At 44.0% G+C, this 17,859-nt stretch overlaps 1 protein-coding gene across 1 annotated transcript in view; it reads right to left on the minus strand.

Annotated features, from left to right (window-relative positions):
* Positions 1–315: 315 nt before the first annotated feature.
* sorbs1 (sorbin and SH3 domain containing 1) overlaps positions 316–17,859 on the minus strand; it is a 34,789-nt gene continuing 17,245 nt past the window's right edge. Inside the window, exons 15-28 of the mRNA XM_085368886.1 lie at positions 15,422–15,471; positions 13,392–13,570; positions 9,893–11,356; positions 8,685–8,749; positions 8,313–8,483; positions 7,658–7,704; positions 7,203–7,317; positions 6,934–7,059; positions 6,619–6,813; positions 5,895–6,416; positions 5,193–5,288; positions 4,068–4,120; positions 3,855–3,961; positions 316–3,530 (exon numbers count right to left, since the gene is read on the minus strand). Of these exons, the coding sequence (XP_085225012.1) occupies positions 3,463–3,530; positions 3,855–3,961; positions 4,068–4,120; positions 5,193–5,288; positions 5,895–6,416; positions 6,619–6,813; positions 6,934–7,059; positions 7,203–7,317; positions 7,658–7,704; positions 8,313–8,483; positions 8,685–8,749; positions 9,893–11,356; positions 13,392–13,570; positions 15,422–15,471 (3,258 nt within the window). The 3' untranslated portion in view covers positions 316–3,462. The remainder of the gene's footprint in view (positions 3,531–3,854; positions 3,962–4,067; positions 4,121–5,192; positions 5,289–5,894; positions 6,417–6,618; positions 6,814–6,933; positions 7,060–7,202; positions 7,318–7,657; positions 7,705–8,312; positions 8,484–8,684; positions 8,750–9,892; positions 11,357–13,391; positions 13,571–15,421; positions 15,472–17,859) is intronic.

A 17,859-nucleotide genomic window follows, 5' to 3' on the forward strand; every position in this document is an offset into this window, starting at 1 on the left:
GAGTTATTTTAACTAGACAAAGAGGTGTACCCAGTGAAGTGGCTGGTGCTATATTTAGGACCCCGGTGATCCTGTGTCCAGAAAAACAATTTAACTTGGCAACTTAAGTGCTTAAAATACTGTTAGTAATTTACTTTAAACACTTGAATATACAGTGCTGAATTCATTGTTCGTCTTTGCAGGTTTTCGTCTATTACATTTTCTAAACCAACACTCTTTCTAATGAGCCAGGATGAAAACTCACATGCTCACACAGCCGGAACAAGTTGGCCAATGCTAAAAACGGACTTTTCCCCTCAGATTTTTGTCAAAAAACAAAACTGGCAACACATGCAATGGTTTAAATGGTTTATTAAATATTGCATAATACCGAACACAGCAGTGTATAGTATCTTTATTTTAATATTGTCAATGTAACAGCACTGCAAATTGAAGCAAACAAACCAAACCTGTTGCAGGCTGTGCGTCCGTTTTTCATGAGTGTTAATCATGTCGAAGCGTTATGTCACACTTTTAGGTTCTTGTACAGTAACAGACAAGTTCTTAGTAAATGTTCTCCCGTCACAGAGACTCGAACAAACGGGGAAAATCAGGGTTACACAAAATACGTCATGGATACATTTCAGTGATACTGAAAAAAAAGAAAATGAGGCACAATTTTTCAAACATAAGGCAACATGATCCTCACAAATGGCAGCGTAATGTTTAATCTTTCTGTGCTCAGTAACGCTCCACTCTGTGCTTTGCCAATAAAACAAAACAAAAAAATCCTTCAGGCAAAATAAACCACTGCAAGTGACAGAGAGTTCAATCTGACGCTCCTATTGCTCGCAGTCTATTTTTTATTTTACATATTTACAATCCTTCATTTGCCGAACTGTTCAATAACGTTTCACACGTTTTTTTGTTTTTTTACATGTTTACACTGCCTGCAACACATTCATATATTCATACATTCATACATCCCGTGACGTTTTACGGACAAAAATCACAGAAACAATCTATTGCCAATTGTTTTGTCACTAAACGAGTGATTATTTGCCCATCGTGCAGTGTGTCTGAGAAGGAGCAAACCTCTCTACGTCGCAACAGGATTCATTTCGAAAGGCGACAGCTCAGCAGACTCCCGACTAATCAACACTTTCATGAAGAGCTGGAGTTACAGAGGCGGAGGTAAAATAAAAAACAAAACACGCTTTTGTGATAAAATGAAATGCCTGGACATTAAAAACAGTGTGATAAAAAGGCAAACCCACACTGCAGTGTAATATATTCCGTGTGATATCTCGCTGGGAAAACATTCTTTTGCTGATGTTGGCAAAGTAGCGGTTGTGATCTGCACAGGAAGAAAAACCCAATCTCACAGGAAACACTGATTGTACTGACCTGGCTTAAATGAATGTACTTCATCAATTAATAAAGTTCAGATATGACCTACGTGGTGGCCACATGCACAACTGTAGCTAACACATCATGGTGCAAAAAACAAAGACACTGTCGACATACGCTTCTAGATCTAATAAGTCTTATCTGTCTTATGTTTCTATACTTCAGCTTATCTTTCAGATTTTGTGTGTTCATAAACAGCTACACTGTAGGCCCTTTAATTTGAGTTTTTGGATAAGAAGGTGATGACAGCGCTTCTCTGAGTTCCACTGCTCACTACCATCAATCTTCCCAACATAAAGTACGATTAGATAAAAATACTTCTTTAGCAATTGCGCAACGAACTACCCCCGTCTGCTGCTCCGAGCAGGTCATAACAAGCACTAAGGGTTTTTTTTGGACACACTACCCGAAAGCTCTGCACGGCGCAGACACTGATGATGTGAGGGCGCTCGTGTGTTTGTGTGTGTAGGATCTATTCTGACACGTTACCGGATCTGATGGCGCTGGAGATGTGGGCGCTCCGTATTTGCAGGAAGACGGCTCTGATGCTTTGGTAGCGGAGATCAAAGCAATCTTCCATCGGCTATCGGCCATTAAAGGCTCAAAAAAGCGGCGTTCACCGCGTCATTACTTCTGTTTTCTTTAAGTTAAAAGTGCAATTATTAGGGTGTTGGCTGGCTGATAGTGTTTCATGCTCCAGTGTGATTTGTCAGTCTCTCAATGATCTTATAGTGCATGCTGTATTAATGCTGACCTTACAACTGTAGTCATTATGAATGAAAATGTGCAGCCGTACGTATACAGTTCTCTGTACGCATTTACATATACAATCATGTCAGTAAGGGCACAGTTAAAATCTCAATACGCTCTAAAAAAAAATCACTGATTATTTACTAAGACACCTTGTTGGCTTTGACTTAAAACTTGAAAGAGTTTTAGGTCATCAGTGCTATTACACTGTTAGGAGCGATCTTCCTAAATGACCAAACAGGAAGTTAAGTGCTACCACGCCTGTCCTGTGGTTGCTCTGAAGCTAGGCGTCTACCATCGGCTACCTTAAAGGCATCAATAATCAGCAAACACAGTTTTAAAATATACAAAATATAGGATGTGCATATACACAGTTTTTGTTTCACTTTTATGACACATGCAATAAAATCTGCGTGTCCTGTAATATGTGTTTGCAGTGGAAACTGAGAAAAAGAGAAGCCAGCAGCACACATCAACATTTTAGAGTTTCTACTCATGCACACGGCTGTTAATAACTTCTCTGTAGCAACCTTTGGATAGAGAATGAAGACAATACTGTATTCAATGTAACACACTTGGGCTACAATGAGTTGTGAATGCTGTGAGGCAAATACTGACTTTTCTGATGATTCAGAAAATGTGGATGAAAATAGTTTAATATTTTAAAAAGGGTCATTTTACATAAGGCTTTAAGTATTTAGAGTACCAAGGGCACTGACTTTAAGCTGTTTTTTTAAGGGAACTGTCTGGTTAACAGGGTCATAGAGTGATCTGATCATATTACAGGTTTTCTTTAAGTAGCTAAATCGAATCAATTTCATTCACGATACCTGATTTACATCATACTTTGCCAGCGGTGTTAAACACCTCTGGCCCTGAAAGATCAAAACACATTCTGACGCCTCCCCAGGTCCAGTTCAGGTAATAAGATCCACTCCTTTTATCCATACACTGCTCTGCTGCCTGCCTCTAGACTGAGGTGCTACGCAAACTCTTGCATACTGTAAAATTACACACACACAATAAAAGCTATTACGTGTACGTCGAAAAGCTAATTTGCAGGAGGCTTTCACAGAGAAATTCCACGTATGGAGACCGATGACTTCTGTGGAGACGTGCGTAAAATGTGATGGAGGTGTTTGGGCAGTGAGCTGTCCCCGTCTTCGCCTCGTGCAGTTTGACATACCTGGAGCCGATCTGATCACTTTCCCAGATAAAAATATTCGCCCGGCTAAATGACTATTCTAACCAACAGCCATGCGCGGTAGTTATGACTTCCCAAGCTTGACAGGCAACCGTGTGTTACAGCCAGATTAGATAGCTTTACAGTTTCACCTCCTTCACGTAATTCCCCGGGAAAGTCCCAAACTGTTTTGTCCGCTTTGATGTACCTGTGGAGGAAAAGAAAGATGAACATTGATCAGATTCTTTCTCAGATTTAATGCTTACATGACCTCAGTGTTAGTACCAAAATAACCCCTTTGAGCTTTATTTAAAATTCTGTACAGGACCTGAGCATGCACACTGCACTCAATCCTCTGCTGTCATTCTTTAGAAACTCTATATATGAAGGAGATGACACGCTGAAAGAACCCTGAGCCTGCACATTGCACGCGTGCAGTCCTTTTTTGGCATTTTGCAGAAACCCTATATAGATTAATGTGACACACCGAGTGTGACCGCATCTCTGAGGAATCTAGGCCTGTGACACATACCAACGAACCAGCCGTCATCGCACTTCTCCATGACGCTGACGAGATCTCCCTCCTGCAGCTCCAGCTCGTCGTCGTTTTGCGGCACGTAGCTGTACAAAGCCTGAAATCTGGAGCGGCATGAAGCAGGGAAGACACAAAGTGTGAAATCAGCAAAGGTCTGTCTTTACCTAGAATATTAATAAGAGTCTGAAACGTGAAACAGATCTTACTCACATTCCACAGTTCAGACGGTTCGGCTCCGGGCTGCTGCTGTGTGACTGGGGTTGCTGGGAAATGATGAGAGATTGTTTACTGGGGTGGGGGTGCAGTCTATGAAGAGAGTCATTATGGTGGTGGGACAGGGTGCTGCAGTACCTCACCGAGGTCTCAGCTATATTCAAGATCTCATTACACACTGCCTCCTAGTAGTAGTAGTAGTAGGTGAAGTCGTCAGAAAAGAGAGAGAGACCCGGCCCACCGAGAGTCCCGGAGGAGGCCGAGGTGAAGGTGAGGAGGGGAGGTGAAGAGTTAGAGAAGGGGAGGTAAAGTGCAAGACAGGAAGGTAGGTCCGGTGAGTAGCAAGACAGAAAAGGATGTGATCCGTTAAAAGCCAGGAGAAAAGGTAGAGGGGGTGTTGGCCCAACCCGGGAGAAGAGGCATGAAATGGAAGGTCACCAGTAGAAGCATGTAGACAGGAAACATGAAATATTAGTTCAGTTGTACAGGATATAAGGCAGTAAGTGCACGCAGTATTAAAGGTGGGCTGACAGATTCAGCTTGAAGGAACAAAATAACCTCTTTGCTGCTAAAAGCTCTGTGAGCAGACTGATGTACATTCAATATACAGCTCAAGTCGGTAGCCTGTTAGCTTAGCTTGACAACTTAAAGGCTCAGGCTTATACTTAATGATAAAGCCAAACAGTAATTTAAGAGTAGCTTCACATAATTTTCTTAAAAAAAAAAACTCATCTGTGTTTTGATCGGCCATGCTGCATTTTAAATTTTGACATAAAGACTACATATTAGAACAATAACTGTGCTTTAGAGATGCTGGTGGAGAATTTTATCAGCTCTGGATACATTTCATTTCCCCATTTTTTTGGTATTTATGCTAAGCTAGCTATAGCGGCTTCGTCAGCTGCAAAATGATTGATATTTAACTATAACTTCAGCAGGAGAGTAAGTTGAACTTCTGTTATATCATACGTCTAATATGTATGGGAGTTCAAGGTGCTGTGAGTCAAATGGATCTGTTAAGGTGGTATGTTTAGGATGGCACAAGATGAAGTCAGGTAGCAAACTACACATGCTCTTTGTAAACCTTTAACAGAGGTTCAGGAACACTTTCTATCACCTTACCGCAAACGAGTTAACATTGTTGTTATCTTGGATATCAAACAGCATCACAGGGCTTCTGGTGCTTCGTCCATGATGGTCGGCCTCATTTTTTACAAACTGTAACACAAAAAAAGGAATTCAAAATGAAAGCCTTGCACTGCATATCAACGTGCTGCGAATATGATCAAACTCCAGCGTGAGTCAAGTTTCCTGCAGGTGGATATTTCAGCTTCACGGCAGCTTGTCACTGTCCAAACAAAAAAATGTCCAACCAACAGAAGCATCTAACTTGTCAAGCTTGTGCACGGAACAACAACATGCATCTGTACGCTGAAATTTACAGTATAAAAATCAGAACTTATTATTATTGCAGATCAACCCTGGAAATGCAAACACACTTGTCTTACAGCTCTCTGCAGCTAGGAAATCTAAGACTTAATACATAAGCACTCAAACACAGTAAACCATTTGCATATTAGTGGCTCACACACAACACCATGCAGACTTGCATATGTAAGCAAAGTGACCAGTTCAGTTACTGTCTTTAAAACTGAAACCAGCTATTGGCTAAAATCACCTTCAGGTCAGATCTACCAGTTAGTTCTCCACAAAAATGTCTGCGTCAGTACTCAAGAAAATCTACTTTAATGTCTCAAACTGTGGCATAAGCCTGTGTTCCAGAGTGAACTTCAGATGCAACACCACACACCATGCAGAAGATACCTCTGCAGGGCTATTTCGCCTGCTGCCCGGGCCTGCGCGGCCCCTGTCCCCCTCTGCGCCTTCCCCCTCTGTCAATTCCTTCTCCCCCCTCAGCCAGCACTCCAGCACCGGCCCACTGCTGGGGCTCACACTACGTGACACATGTGGGGAGGAAGGAGAGAGCAGGAAGTCCTCCCCTTGAGGCGGGGTAAATGTGAGGGAGGGGGTGGTCGAGTTGGGTCTGGGTGGGTAAGGCGGGGGTAGAGGGGAGGCGGATGGGGAGGCCATGGGGGAGACGCAGTATGGGCTGCCAGTGATGGGAGGCACGGGGCTGGCAGAGAAAGGTGGGGGCAGGTATTCGCCCCAACGGTATGACACAGTGGGCAGTGGTGGCAGCGGAGGAGTGGGAGCCGCAGGGGGACTCCCACCTCCCACAGTCAGGGAGATCCACTCAGAGGAGACAGCATGGACCTCAGGGGACACAGAGCGGCGGGGGGAGCGAGGGAGAGGCAGAGGGGAGGTGGTCAGACGATTACGGTACAGCTTTTTAGGGCATGATGGAGACAGAGAGAGGAAGAGGGGTAAGAGAAAGAAAAAGCAAATGAAAGACAAAATCTCTACACAACACAAATTAAAAGGTGGGCGTCGAGGTGTGTGTAGAAGGAAAATCATTTTTGGATATTAAAAGCACACAGAGGTGGTGGTAAGAGAAATTGCTCAGTGATCAGTGTGTTTGAGTCCCTACCTGTGGTGAAGCATTGGTGCTGCGCTGAGGTGAATGGCTGACAGGTGGATCCGGGTACTCCACCCCGTTTTTGACCCGTGGTCGTTTGTGAACTTCTACATAGGTGACGGGGAAAATGCCTTGACGATTGGTGCCTGAAATTTTGCCCTCATACCAGTTCTCGTCAACTCTGCGAATCAGTGTAATCCTCTCTCCCTGAACACACACAGGCAGATCCACTAATCAGGGTTTTAAAAAATCCTTGTTTGGATTAAAAGAGAAAGGGAATAAAAACCCGCTAGTTAATAGTTTATAATAACTCTTATTAAGTCACACCTTTCTGAAGGACATTTCCACAACTGTGTCCCCAGTGAAGTTAAAGCGGGCGACAGCTTCTCCATATTCCAGCACCTGCACTGGGGCACTTTTCTTTGGCTGTGCTTTCTCTGTGGGGGGGAGGAGCTGTGCAAGCAGACAAAACACCCAAATGTGACCAACCAAGAATATAAAATAGGGCATAAATTGTGAAAAGAATCGATTCTGAAATGCTTTAAAAAAGATATGAACTATGAGTCACAAATAACACACATTAACAGGCAATATACCTCAACATAGCTTCGAGGGAAAATACCAACTCTTCCATGATGTTCACCTTCATACCAGTTCTGATCAACTTGTCGAATGATGTACACAATGTCTCCCTTCTGAAATGGCAGCTCCCTGAAAATACAAAACCAACACACATTTAGAGATTAACCTCTCATAGTGTAACAAGATTGAGACGCTTTGAGGATCACATGGGTGGAATATACAGCATCACTTCACGGTCAAATGGTAGTTTTCTGTGATTGTTACATTTTTTTGGCACTACTTTATTAAAAGTTGAAAAAATTACTTAATATTACTTAAAAATATTACTTAAAATTACTTAATTAAGGTCCACTAGGCAAATATTTAACTCATTGGTGGTGTTATCCTTGCTGCTGCTTTGAGCTTCAATGCATTTATGGTATTTTCTATAAAAAATATATACATATAAATTCTCATAATTTCCACTTACTTTAGAGTTTCTGCTCTGAAGTCAAAGCGAGCCATGGCGGGCGTTTTCTGTGTAGATATATAAAAACAAAAATAAACGTCTGTGACTGTTACTATTTGGCAGCAGCTACACCAGTGTTATTCTCTGAATCGCACTGAGTGAGTGAAAGTTTCCCTGAAGGCTAAATACCTTAAATGCCTCCATCTTTGTTCTTTTTGGCTACTACGCTCTCTGGGCTTTGGCATTTATGTGCGCTAAGAAAAGCTTTTCCTGGAATTTGTTGTTAGCTGTAAATCTGCACTGGCCTCTCTGAACATAAATATTCTAGCAATGGGAAGAATGATATGTTTGCGACTGAAAGGATGACTTGACCTCGGGGGCATGCTCAGTTAGAAGCTATTGTGTGTAATGTGCGAAACAGCATGCATGCCCTGCCACTCTGGACGTATAGCTGGTAAACAGAGTCCACTCTGCAACTTGAATCAAAATGTATATGGGAAATATTCCAGTGATAAACAGGTCAAATGTTGCCTTCTATCATGAATTTTTGACCAGGAGTGGAAAAGCCATCTGTGCCTGCAGAGACCTCCCCCCACAGCCTGACTCACAAAGTGACAAAGCATCTGCCGTCTTTCTTCCTGCTTACACAAGGATAAGACACTGCCGTGCATTGTACCTCTATGCCCGATTTCCTTTTCTCTGTGTTATCTGTGATGTTAAGCAGGTCTCCAAAGCGCTCGTTGGTGATGAACTGGTGGTGTGTGGGGACAATGCTCGTGTGTCGCCTCGATGCTGTGTCAGCCTCTTCCTGTTCCCGCTTCAGCCGCCGCTGCTCCTCCAAGATTTTCTGCCAGGAAACCAGACTGAACTGTTTGCACATTCCAGATATGGGTCTCTACTCTTTTATTCACAGATCCTTTGTTAGGCATAACACTCATGTTTCACAATAATCTTTATCAAAGTATTTGTGTTCAGAGGGTTAATTCATGAATTTTGCACTGAGAGGCATCAGTTATGAAAGTCTGGATTAAAGTTGAAGAAAATTCACCTCTTTGTCCCCATGACGCCTCCTCAAAACTTCATCCTGGCTTTCTCCGTGAGCTGGGGAGGAGTCTGAAACAGAAACCGTGAGGCGATTACCCCGTGAAGCGTTCTCACTGACCACCTCAAGGCCAGCTTTCAAACAAAAGAAGATGGTATTGCAGAAAACTCTCAATTTAAGTGAAAAAAAATCTCAAAACAATACAAAAAATATAACCATGCATGATTTAAATAAACATCTTTTATTTTTGCACCACTAAAACAAACAGCACACGCACGTTAAAAAAAGAAAAATCCTGCATGCACGTAGGAATGAACACAGAATGACCCAATGTGTGTTCATGACAAAGAAAAAAAGAAATGCAGGAAAGAAACAATGTAACCTACTGTGTCATGGTCAAAATAAATAAATGTGACATCATGACTTTACTGATGTTGATCGACCAACCAGCATCCACTATTTTACTAAAGAATCCTTTCAGTATTGCTAACACCGCCGTACCACCATAGATGTTTCATTTTGTGTCCGAGTGAGGGCCACAAGAAACAGCTGTTAATGCTTCAGGCTTTCTATCAGATGCTCAGAGTAGCATCTGTTATATGAGATAAGTTAAAGCAGGAAACATCCTGACAGGCTAAGGAATGAAACATGGTAGATGTGGACAGTCCCAAAAAGCAGAGAGGGTACAAAAATGGACACAATAAGACATCAGTTTGAGAAAGCCTTTGCTCTGTTAAATGCCTAAATATCAGAGTCAATTCCTAGAAATGTCGCTTTTACATAGGATGGGCATTTCAATGCAAGGTAATGCATTCAAAGTTTAACATTACATCGCATAATATAATAAAATACTGCTTGTTTTCGATGTAATGCCTATGCAGACCTACGCAGCATGCAAACAACTCAAATCTGATGTCCAGGGATTATATACGTTACCAAAAGCTTCCTGAACCTCCCCTACAGTCACTGAAGTGTTTTGATGCATTTGTGGGACCATACTCATTGACAGTGAAATGGAAGGGCACCGAACAGCACACTCATAATGAAATGGAGAGTTCCCTGTCACTTTGTAAACACACCACACAGACTGGAGATGGAAGGTGGTGGCATTGCTTTGTGGAGAAAAGGGACACAAGGTGAAGATAGAGTCAAGATAAATGAAAGACCACACAGGGAGGGAGGGTGACAAGTGGTGAAGGGATGGAGATAGCCACCTCTGCGGTGAGCTGCCAGCGGCTGCAGTAGGTTCCCGTTGGCGTCCAAGCCCTGCCCGTTACTCAGGTAGCCAGTGTTGTTTTCCTCTCCGTTACTCAGCCTCTCCAGAACCTCCAGGGAGGACAGACGCTGAGGGATGGAAGGTCTGAGCTCAGGCGAGAGACTGATAGGCCTCTGGGTGCCCGCTGGCACCCTGGTGGCTAACAACATCCTCCGAGTCTGATGGGACTGTGGGTTCTTCCGTAACCTGAAGGGAGCGGGGCCCATGAGGAAGAGGTTTCCAGGTAGTGTGGTCTTCTTCTCTGTGGGTGGCTGCTTCTCCTGCTGGTTCGTGGCCTGCTGCCTCTCATGCCTGAGGATAGTGGTAAAGCGGGTGTAGGAAGCTGGGCAAGAGCCTTTGCATTTGCTGGGTTTGAGGAGGAGTTGATTGTTCAAGTGGTGCAGGAGGTGGTGGTGGTGGTGGTGGTGGTGGTGGAGATGGCTGTGTTGCGGAGGAGATGCTGTAAGCATCACTGAGGGGCTCTTTGATTCACTGATGTTTTGGTGATTTAGTTCTGGGGAAATTTCTCTCAGGATTTGTTCAACTTCTGCTTCTGTGTTACAGGGGGATTCAGTTCTGCTGTCATGTCTGTCCTCAGTGGACGAAGCAGCCTCCTCCACCATCACACTTTCTGGTGACATGTCCTCCTCCCTAGAGCTCTTGGCCTCCTGCTCGTCCAGGTTGCAGACATCAGCCTGCGTGTTGTTGGCCACTAAAAGGGACTCTGCTGACACTGCAGAGGCCATGTAGAGGTGGGCAGGGCTGTGGCTGGGGCTGTGGCTGTGGCTAAAGTGCAGGATGGGCAAGGAGGAGGAGCGGCTGGGAGCCGAGGTGGAGCGCTGGATAATCATTTCAAACTCGTTGACCCGTGAGGATACAGTATCCCGTGGAATGCTACCCCCATCATCTGCCTCTGACCTCTCATCCCCGTTGTCCTTTGGTTTTTCAAAAAGCGAGGTCAGGCTACGGACACTGCCGTGTGGGCTGCAGCCGGTCGAGCTGGGCCGCTGGATGTGATGCATGGTCCTGTACAGGCTGGAAAAATCTGATGCGCTTCTCCTAATTGCAGGGGAAACATTTCTGAGACCATCGCCACACTCACTCCCACAGCTGGACCTAGAATCTGAATGTTGGGCCTCCGCTTCAGCACAGTCTGTGTCACATTGCCCCGTGTAGATATCCTCACAGCTGTGGGCCTTCGGGTGCCTGGCATCTTTAGTCCTGCTGTCCTTACTGTTGCCACAGGGTGGCAGCAGTTTGGGCTTAAACTTAGAGGGCAGGATTTGGGGTATGCAGGCTTTGGCAGCAGATAGAGGCTTCTTACTCTTACATTGGTTACCTATTGCATTACTGGCAAGACTCGATCGACTATTTACAGAGGAGCAGGGTGAAATTATATAGCCATTCCCACCTTTATAATCCACTGGCAAGCATGCAGGACAACAGAATAAACAACATATTAGATTACAATGGTCACAGGTTTACACACATACACACTAAAACAGTCAGGCACAGTTCTAAAATAAAGACCAAGTTCCATCAGAAGTTGATGAGAAGAGGAATCAGACTTGATGCACTGTGCATCAAGTAATATATGACTGTTAAAAAGCTAAAAGCTAAAAAACATGGTGCTGCAGCAGGGGATAAAGTTTTACAAAGATAGAACTAGCAGATTCCCCGTTTATCAGTATCACTGCGAACAGCAACATAATGAGTGAAACAGGAAGTATCAAAAGGGTAATATAACGTGAAATGTTATGTGATGTCGGAGGTTATAAAGGACTCACTAAACAGGGACTACAGTAACTGACATTTTAAAAACAAACAAAGAAGAATGCAAAACCTTTCTGTTATCTATTTGTATTCCAGTAAGCAGTAAAATTATCCTCCATTGCGTTATCCTCCTACACAAATCTCCTCTCCTTTTAGCAATTACACAGACGTCTACAGTGATAAATGGCTGCTGGCACCAGTGCTAATACACCGCTCCTCCTACACGGCTGCAACCCCCCCAAACAAAAAAAACAAAAAACCCCCCCAAAACTATTCTGAGTCGACCTGCACAGTGAAAAATGAAAACCTATGAGAAATACTCATGTCAGTTCCTGGCTATACTAAGCTTGTGACAGCACTACAGATGGCACTGGGAAATGACACAACGCTTTCGCATGCTGCGAGCCACTTCTGTAGCATGAGTGACCAATCTGTCGTGTTCGTATCTGCCAGGAAAAACACACGCACTGAGGAAGTTAACTTGATATACTATCCAAGTCATATGGCAAGTAAAGAGTTACCATTCAGCCCACAAAAAAAAGCCCAGAAGGAGGCTCTGTTCTTTGAAACACAAAGATATTTTTTAAATTTTATTTTAAGAGCGCAAGGCAGAAACACATGATGATGATGAAGTGTTCCTTGCACTTGGTTATGTCTTCGGGCTTGTCTACACTCTACCTTCTGTGTCTTAAATAGAAAGAGACTCTAATGATCAAGGTGGCGCCTCAGGCGGGAGGGTGAAACAGGAGTGTGGTAGTCAGTTGACTGGAGAGCCAAATTTATTTACCACAGTTCAAATGGTTAAAAGTCAACACAAATTGGTCCAGAACAGCAGATGTAAATGGCTCTTCTTTTATAAGATTCCTGTAACAGTCATATTTTATGGAAAATACACCAAACTTTAAGTATTGGTGGGCAGTTTATAATCTGCTTATATCCCTAATGTAATGTACTGACATGTACTGGGTCAAACTGCCTCTTACACTCTTTTTCTTACATCTCTTCTTCTCTCCACCTGAGTGTTTCTCTCTCTAGCCATGTGCGCAGGCATTCCAGCCTCTGACCCCACACTGACAGCTGACTTCCTCATGCCCGCCCACCCTCTGTGTCCTTTCTGTTTATCTCAACCCTGTCTGGCTGGGTTGTGAAGAGCAGAGCTCGTTTTATCTCACGCGTATCTCCTCGTCCATCCCCTCACTGGCCCTTAGCTCCCTGGCGCTGGAACGCTCTGGAGTCTTGCCCTAAGCCTGCCTAGCGACTGGCAGCTCACAACTGGAGCAAGGGTGGGTGGGTGGGGGAGCCCCAAGGTTAGCTTCCATCGACTTAACAAGACAACCTCACTCCCTCCGTGAGTTTTCCAAAGCAGATACAGTACACGCTTGATGAAAACATCCATGGCATTAAAAGCTTCTGGGGGAAATGAATGCTGTGAGGTGATTGGCCAATGCTGTGTGGTCTGGGAGCAAAGGAAAATGTGTGAATTCCGACATAAAAGTAAACAGAAACAGATGTATCCCTGTCTGATGATTTGAATGGTCCAGCATCACCGCCTCTAACTGATTGGTTCTGTCTCGGCAGGAGAAGCCTTTAAAGGCCAGCTGAACTGTCTACCATGTCCACATACATAAACATACACACACCTGCTTTTTTTACTGGCCACATATGTGAAGTAGCTGCTATCCTACCTTTAGAGGAGGAGGAGCTGCCGGGGCGCTTGTTTAGAGCCCGTAGACCTTGCAAGGGAATATCGCCGCCCTCTAGGACACTCTTGTAAACATGACGGTCACATTCTGGAGCCACAGGCTCATCAGTAGATGATCCTCTGTCCTTCTCCACCTCGCTGTGTCCAGACTTGCTTGAGGAGCTAGACAGCAAATCACAGGAACGCAGACAGCTAATTAAACACAGTCAATTTCGTTCAGCAAGAGCTGTTGTTGAATGTTTTTATGATAGCCAAAGGCACACAAATTGGGTAATGGGCTGCCATATGGTTCTTATTTAGCATATCTTGAGGTAATTCCTGTCTTTGCAGACTTGTGGGAGACGAAATAACCAGAAACAGAAAAAAGCTAAACGAGAGAGGGAGAGAGAAAGGCTGAATTTGGAGGCTGATGTTGAGAGAAGACACTGGCTACAACAGATATCTTGGCATTCTAGAGAGGCCAGCAGCAGAGATTTCTATAAATATTCTCCGAACATTCCCACATGGTACATCAGCCCCTGCCATGCACCTGTAAGACTCTCAGGTTAACTCTCTTTCCCATGCTGTCATGTGTTACTCATGTTGCTTCTCTCTCTGTACAAACAATCCTCCCGTTTAAAGAGACGTAGTCGCCAATAACATCTTGGTAATATAAAAACCCATTCAAACCATAGTGTTTAACATCTGCAGTGCTGCCAAGCCAAAGTTTTACATACTTGCGAATACCTCAACAAGAAGCTCTTTCGTAGCTGTCAGAGAGAAAAAAAAAAAAAGTGCGCTGCTGGCTATACAGAGCCATTAAAATCACGTTGGCTCTACTTTACTTGCAAGAATTCACATAAACGGTCTCCAGGAAATGTACAGTACAGGAGCCATGCCAGATTTAGAAGAAGAAGAATCTCCAGGGAAGGTTCAAGGAAAATCAGACACCACTGTGACGCTTTAAAAGCAGCAACACTTCCTGCAGGTTAAAAACAGTAACACATTTATCTGGAATGATGAGGATTTCCATGAAATGCAAGTCACTGTGTACGTACTGCTCCATCATGACAAATTTCTCTTTTGTACGTTCATTAGATCAGTTTTAATGAATCTATTTCTGAGAGAATAAGACGCACTCCCATGTGCTGTGCTGCCTCAAAACATACACAAATTTGCTTAGCGTGAGCCTAATGATGCTATTTGGGCAACACACAGCTCTTGAAAAGTCTTCAACTTCAGACAGAGTCAAAAAAATAAAAAAAAATAAAAAGAGGACTGCCATAAACATATGTGCCTTTGAAGGAAGTCAGTTTATGAGCTGAGGTTTCCCTTGAAAACCTTTGGGTGAGTGAAATTCCACTCGGCTTTCATCAACCACTTCTTCCTTTCAAATTAACAGCAAATCAGTGGATTAAAAAGCCGGGGTACGAATGTCTTTTGCAAATGCTTGGCCATGATGACATAATGATTGTAGCAGATGGAAACTTCTGGACTGTAAGCGCATGACAGTGACTATTACTCATACTTAAATTCCTAACATTTTATTACACAAACAGAAAAGACAGCATGCCAGTATCACCAGACAAAATTAAAATGATCAAAAGCTTTGTCCTAATGTGAGCTAACGTCAACTCTCATAATCCAGTTGCTCATCCTAGTTCTGTGCACACATTGGAAGGGACATAACGGTTTTCTGAGTTATGCAGCAGCTGGGCAAGTTCCCTCTATCCCAGTGACATCCAGGTTGCTGTCTTTAAATAAATCCCCACATAGCAGCCATGTCTCGACACCACAACCACCACCCCCGTAAAAAAGAAATACGGACAGAGGACACACTGTTCTGGTGGCTTTTTGCCTTATTAACAGGATCTCCTCAGGAAGCAGGAGTCTCCCGGTTGTAGGCGGGCGACCTCACCAGGGTGGAGAAATCTCTCATTGATATTTATACCCATAAGATGACTTAAATAATAATCTACACACTGGAAGGAGGACGCACAAACATTAAAATAAGGAGGAGAGGCATCGACTTACTACTGCTGCAGGTCGGAGGCTGTTTCCAAGGGGCTGAAAGAGGGGGCACTCTGCAACAAACCAAACAAAGAAGTCATTGATAGATCCACAGGAAGGTCTCCTCCAGCTAGAATAGAGGCAGCAGCATTAGCTGTGGCCAGATTCTCTCTTCTCCTCCTCTCTGTCGTTCACTCGCTGCTCTGCCGTTTCTGTCTCGAGCACCCGGGTTTCAGAGCTTCTCTGGTCTGGCTTGGCATGGAGGAGCAAGCGTGTGTTTTGGCCTGCATGCAAGTTGGAGAAACAAGCGGCAGTAAAGAGAGTGGAAGGGAGGGGGGCGGTGGGTGGGCGTGCATCGGTCAGGGGGCGCCCATGCGTGGAGGGGGCTGTCACAGGCTCAGCCAATGAACTGCTGTCTCCCGGTGAAGCCATCTCTTTTGTCTGATATTGGGTCGCTCTCATTATCACTGGACCAGACCGAGGGACAATTAACCAGCTGGTGGTGCAAGAAGGCCAAATTACGCACACACACACACACACACACACACACATATATACACGCTCAATATTCAAGCTCACACACTTGTCAAAGAAAAAAAAAATGCACTGAAACAACATATTATAAAAGAAACAGGTAATTATGTTATAAAGACAGAGAGCAAAAACAAAAGAAACACCACGTGAAGCACAAAGCGAGTGAAATGTTTAAATAAATGTAAGAGTAGCTGTTTTTAGTAGCTGCTGTTATCTCCAAAACATATGGGTGTGGGTGTATTGGGGGGGGATCATTCATGCAGCATGGTCGCACCAACATTTTGAATAGTTTACAGCAGACTAATTTTAGCACACTGTTTCTGTTGCTTTCCTCTTTTCGGACGTCACAGCAGGCAAAAATAACAGACGTGACACGGGCACTATGAATAAGAGCACAAGTGTTGTTTGCAAATACGATTGCACAATCCCTACCCCAGCCAGCCCGGCCTTGCTGTTAATGCCACATCCACTTCCCCGTGGCACGACCTAGCGTCCGCTTCCCACACCAACGACCAGACAAGGAACATTCTGAACAGCTCATTTGCCACAACATGCCTTTACACTTAGTTGCCAGGGCAGAAGGATCATTAATAACCTTTCAGAATAAGTGCCTGTCTTTATAAGAACGGCATATCGGGCTGGCAGGTCTATAGTCTGATCTATTTATAAAGCTAAATGTTCCATGTAGACTTGGGGAACACACAAGTGTCACTGAATTATCAGTGGCTCTTCCTTGCTCCACCACATCTTGTATCCCCCCCTTGTATCTGATAGGAAGAAGATGGTGTCCTCTGACACCCCAGGGTAATTGGGCTTACACACACGCGCACACACACAGCATCAGTGGAAAGTAAACAGGAAACAAGCACGGGGCTTATCTGGAGTAAATGAATGGAATCTTAATCTGGTTATTTACAAGATGCCTGATTAGTGTCAGTTTATGTAAACTTTTCTTTATATAAAAGGTGGAAACTGGTCATTTTCAAACTAATCCGACACTGAAATCACTTAACATCAATTATTTTGTGACAGCTGACTAATGCTTTTATCCAGCTTGTAAAATAAAAGTGGAAAAAAGAAGATTGTTTGACAGGAAGAGACATGCATAAAGGATGAAACTACATGTTGTGACAAGGGTCCAATGCTCTATATGGACATGGATATAAGCCTCTGTGAGTCAGTGGAACACCAATGACAGTATTTCTGCAGAATTTCATGTGCATGTTTCCTAACAGGTGTCCCCGTTTACTCAGAGCTCAGACTCCTGTAGGCAGCGTTCATTTTCAAAATAGCGATCGTGAGTGGGTCATGGTAACACGAATCCCATTCTTTCCAGCCCCTTGTTTTCTGTTGATATGCTCTCATGAAAACAAACAGCTTCCCCATTGTGAATGGCCTGTTATAGCCCTCCACGCCCCTCTTCTCTCCTCCTCTAAATGCTTAAAGGTAAAGGTTAAGTGTATAACATAGGTTAAATATGAAAGCACAATGAGCTGGCTGGCTTACGGAGTTGCCTCCTTTAGAATATGTCAGGTGATAGGGGGAGGCTCTATGTAACTCGGCGCTGAGACAGTGTGGCAGCAGCCCTCACGCCAGCATATGCTCGACAGATGGAGTCACCATGTCAGTTACAGGGGGCCAAAATGCTCTTCCTGACCAGAGATACGTGTGGAATTCCAGTTCCTGCAAGACATGTATATCGATGAGCCAGTGCTTGACCACGACTGCCACTGGATGCATTTTCCGGCTCTTGTTGAACCTTGAATTTGTGACTATTAATCAAGAGGGCCATCACTGCAATCATACACAGGTCACTCTTACTTAGTGACTAGAAGTGGCCACTAGTGGACAAGTAACGATTTGAAAGTAGAATTTACACAAAGCCTTGTTGTATAAAAAGGGACTTCAAATTGTTTTAAACCATCCAT

Source organism: Diplotaxodon limnothrissa, linkage group LG13 (assembly GCF_057381915.1).
Source record: "Diplotaxodon limnothrissa isolate DT_005_m linkage group LG13, D_limnothrissa_male_GT1.1, whole genome shotgun sequence".
In the NCBI taxonomy this organism is placed as follows: Eukaryota; Metazoa; Chordata; class Actinopteri; order Cichliformes; family Cichlidae; genus Diplotaxodon; species Diplotaxodon limnothrissa.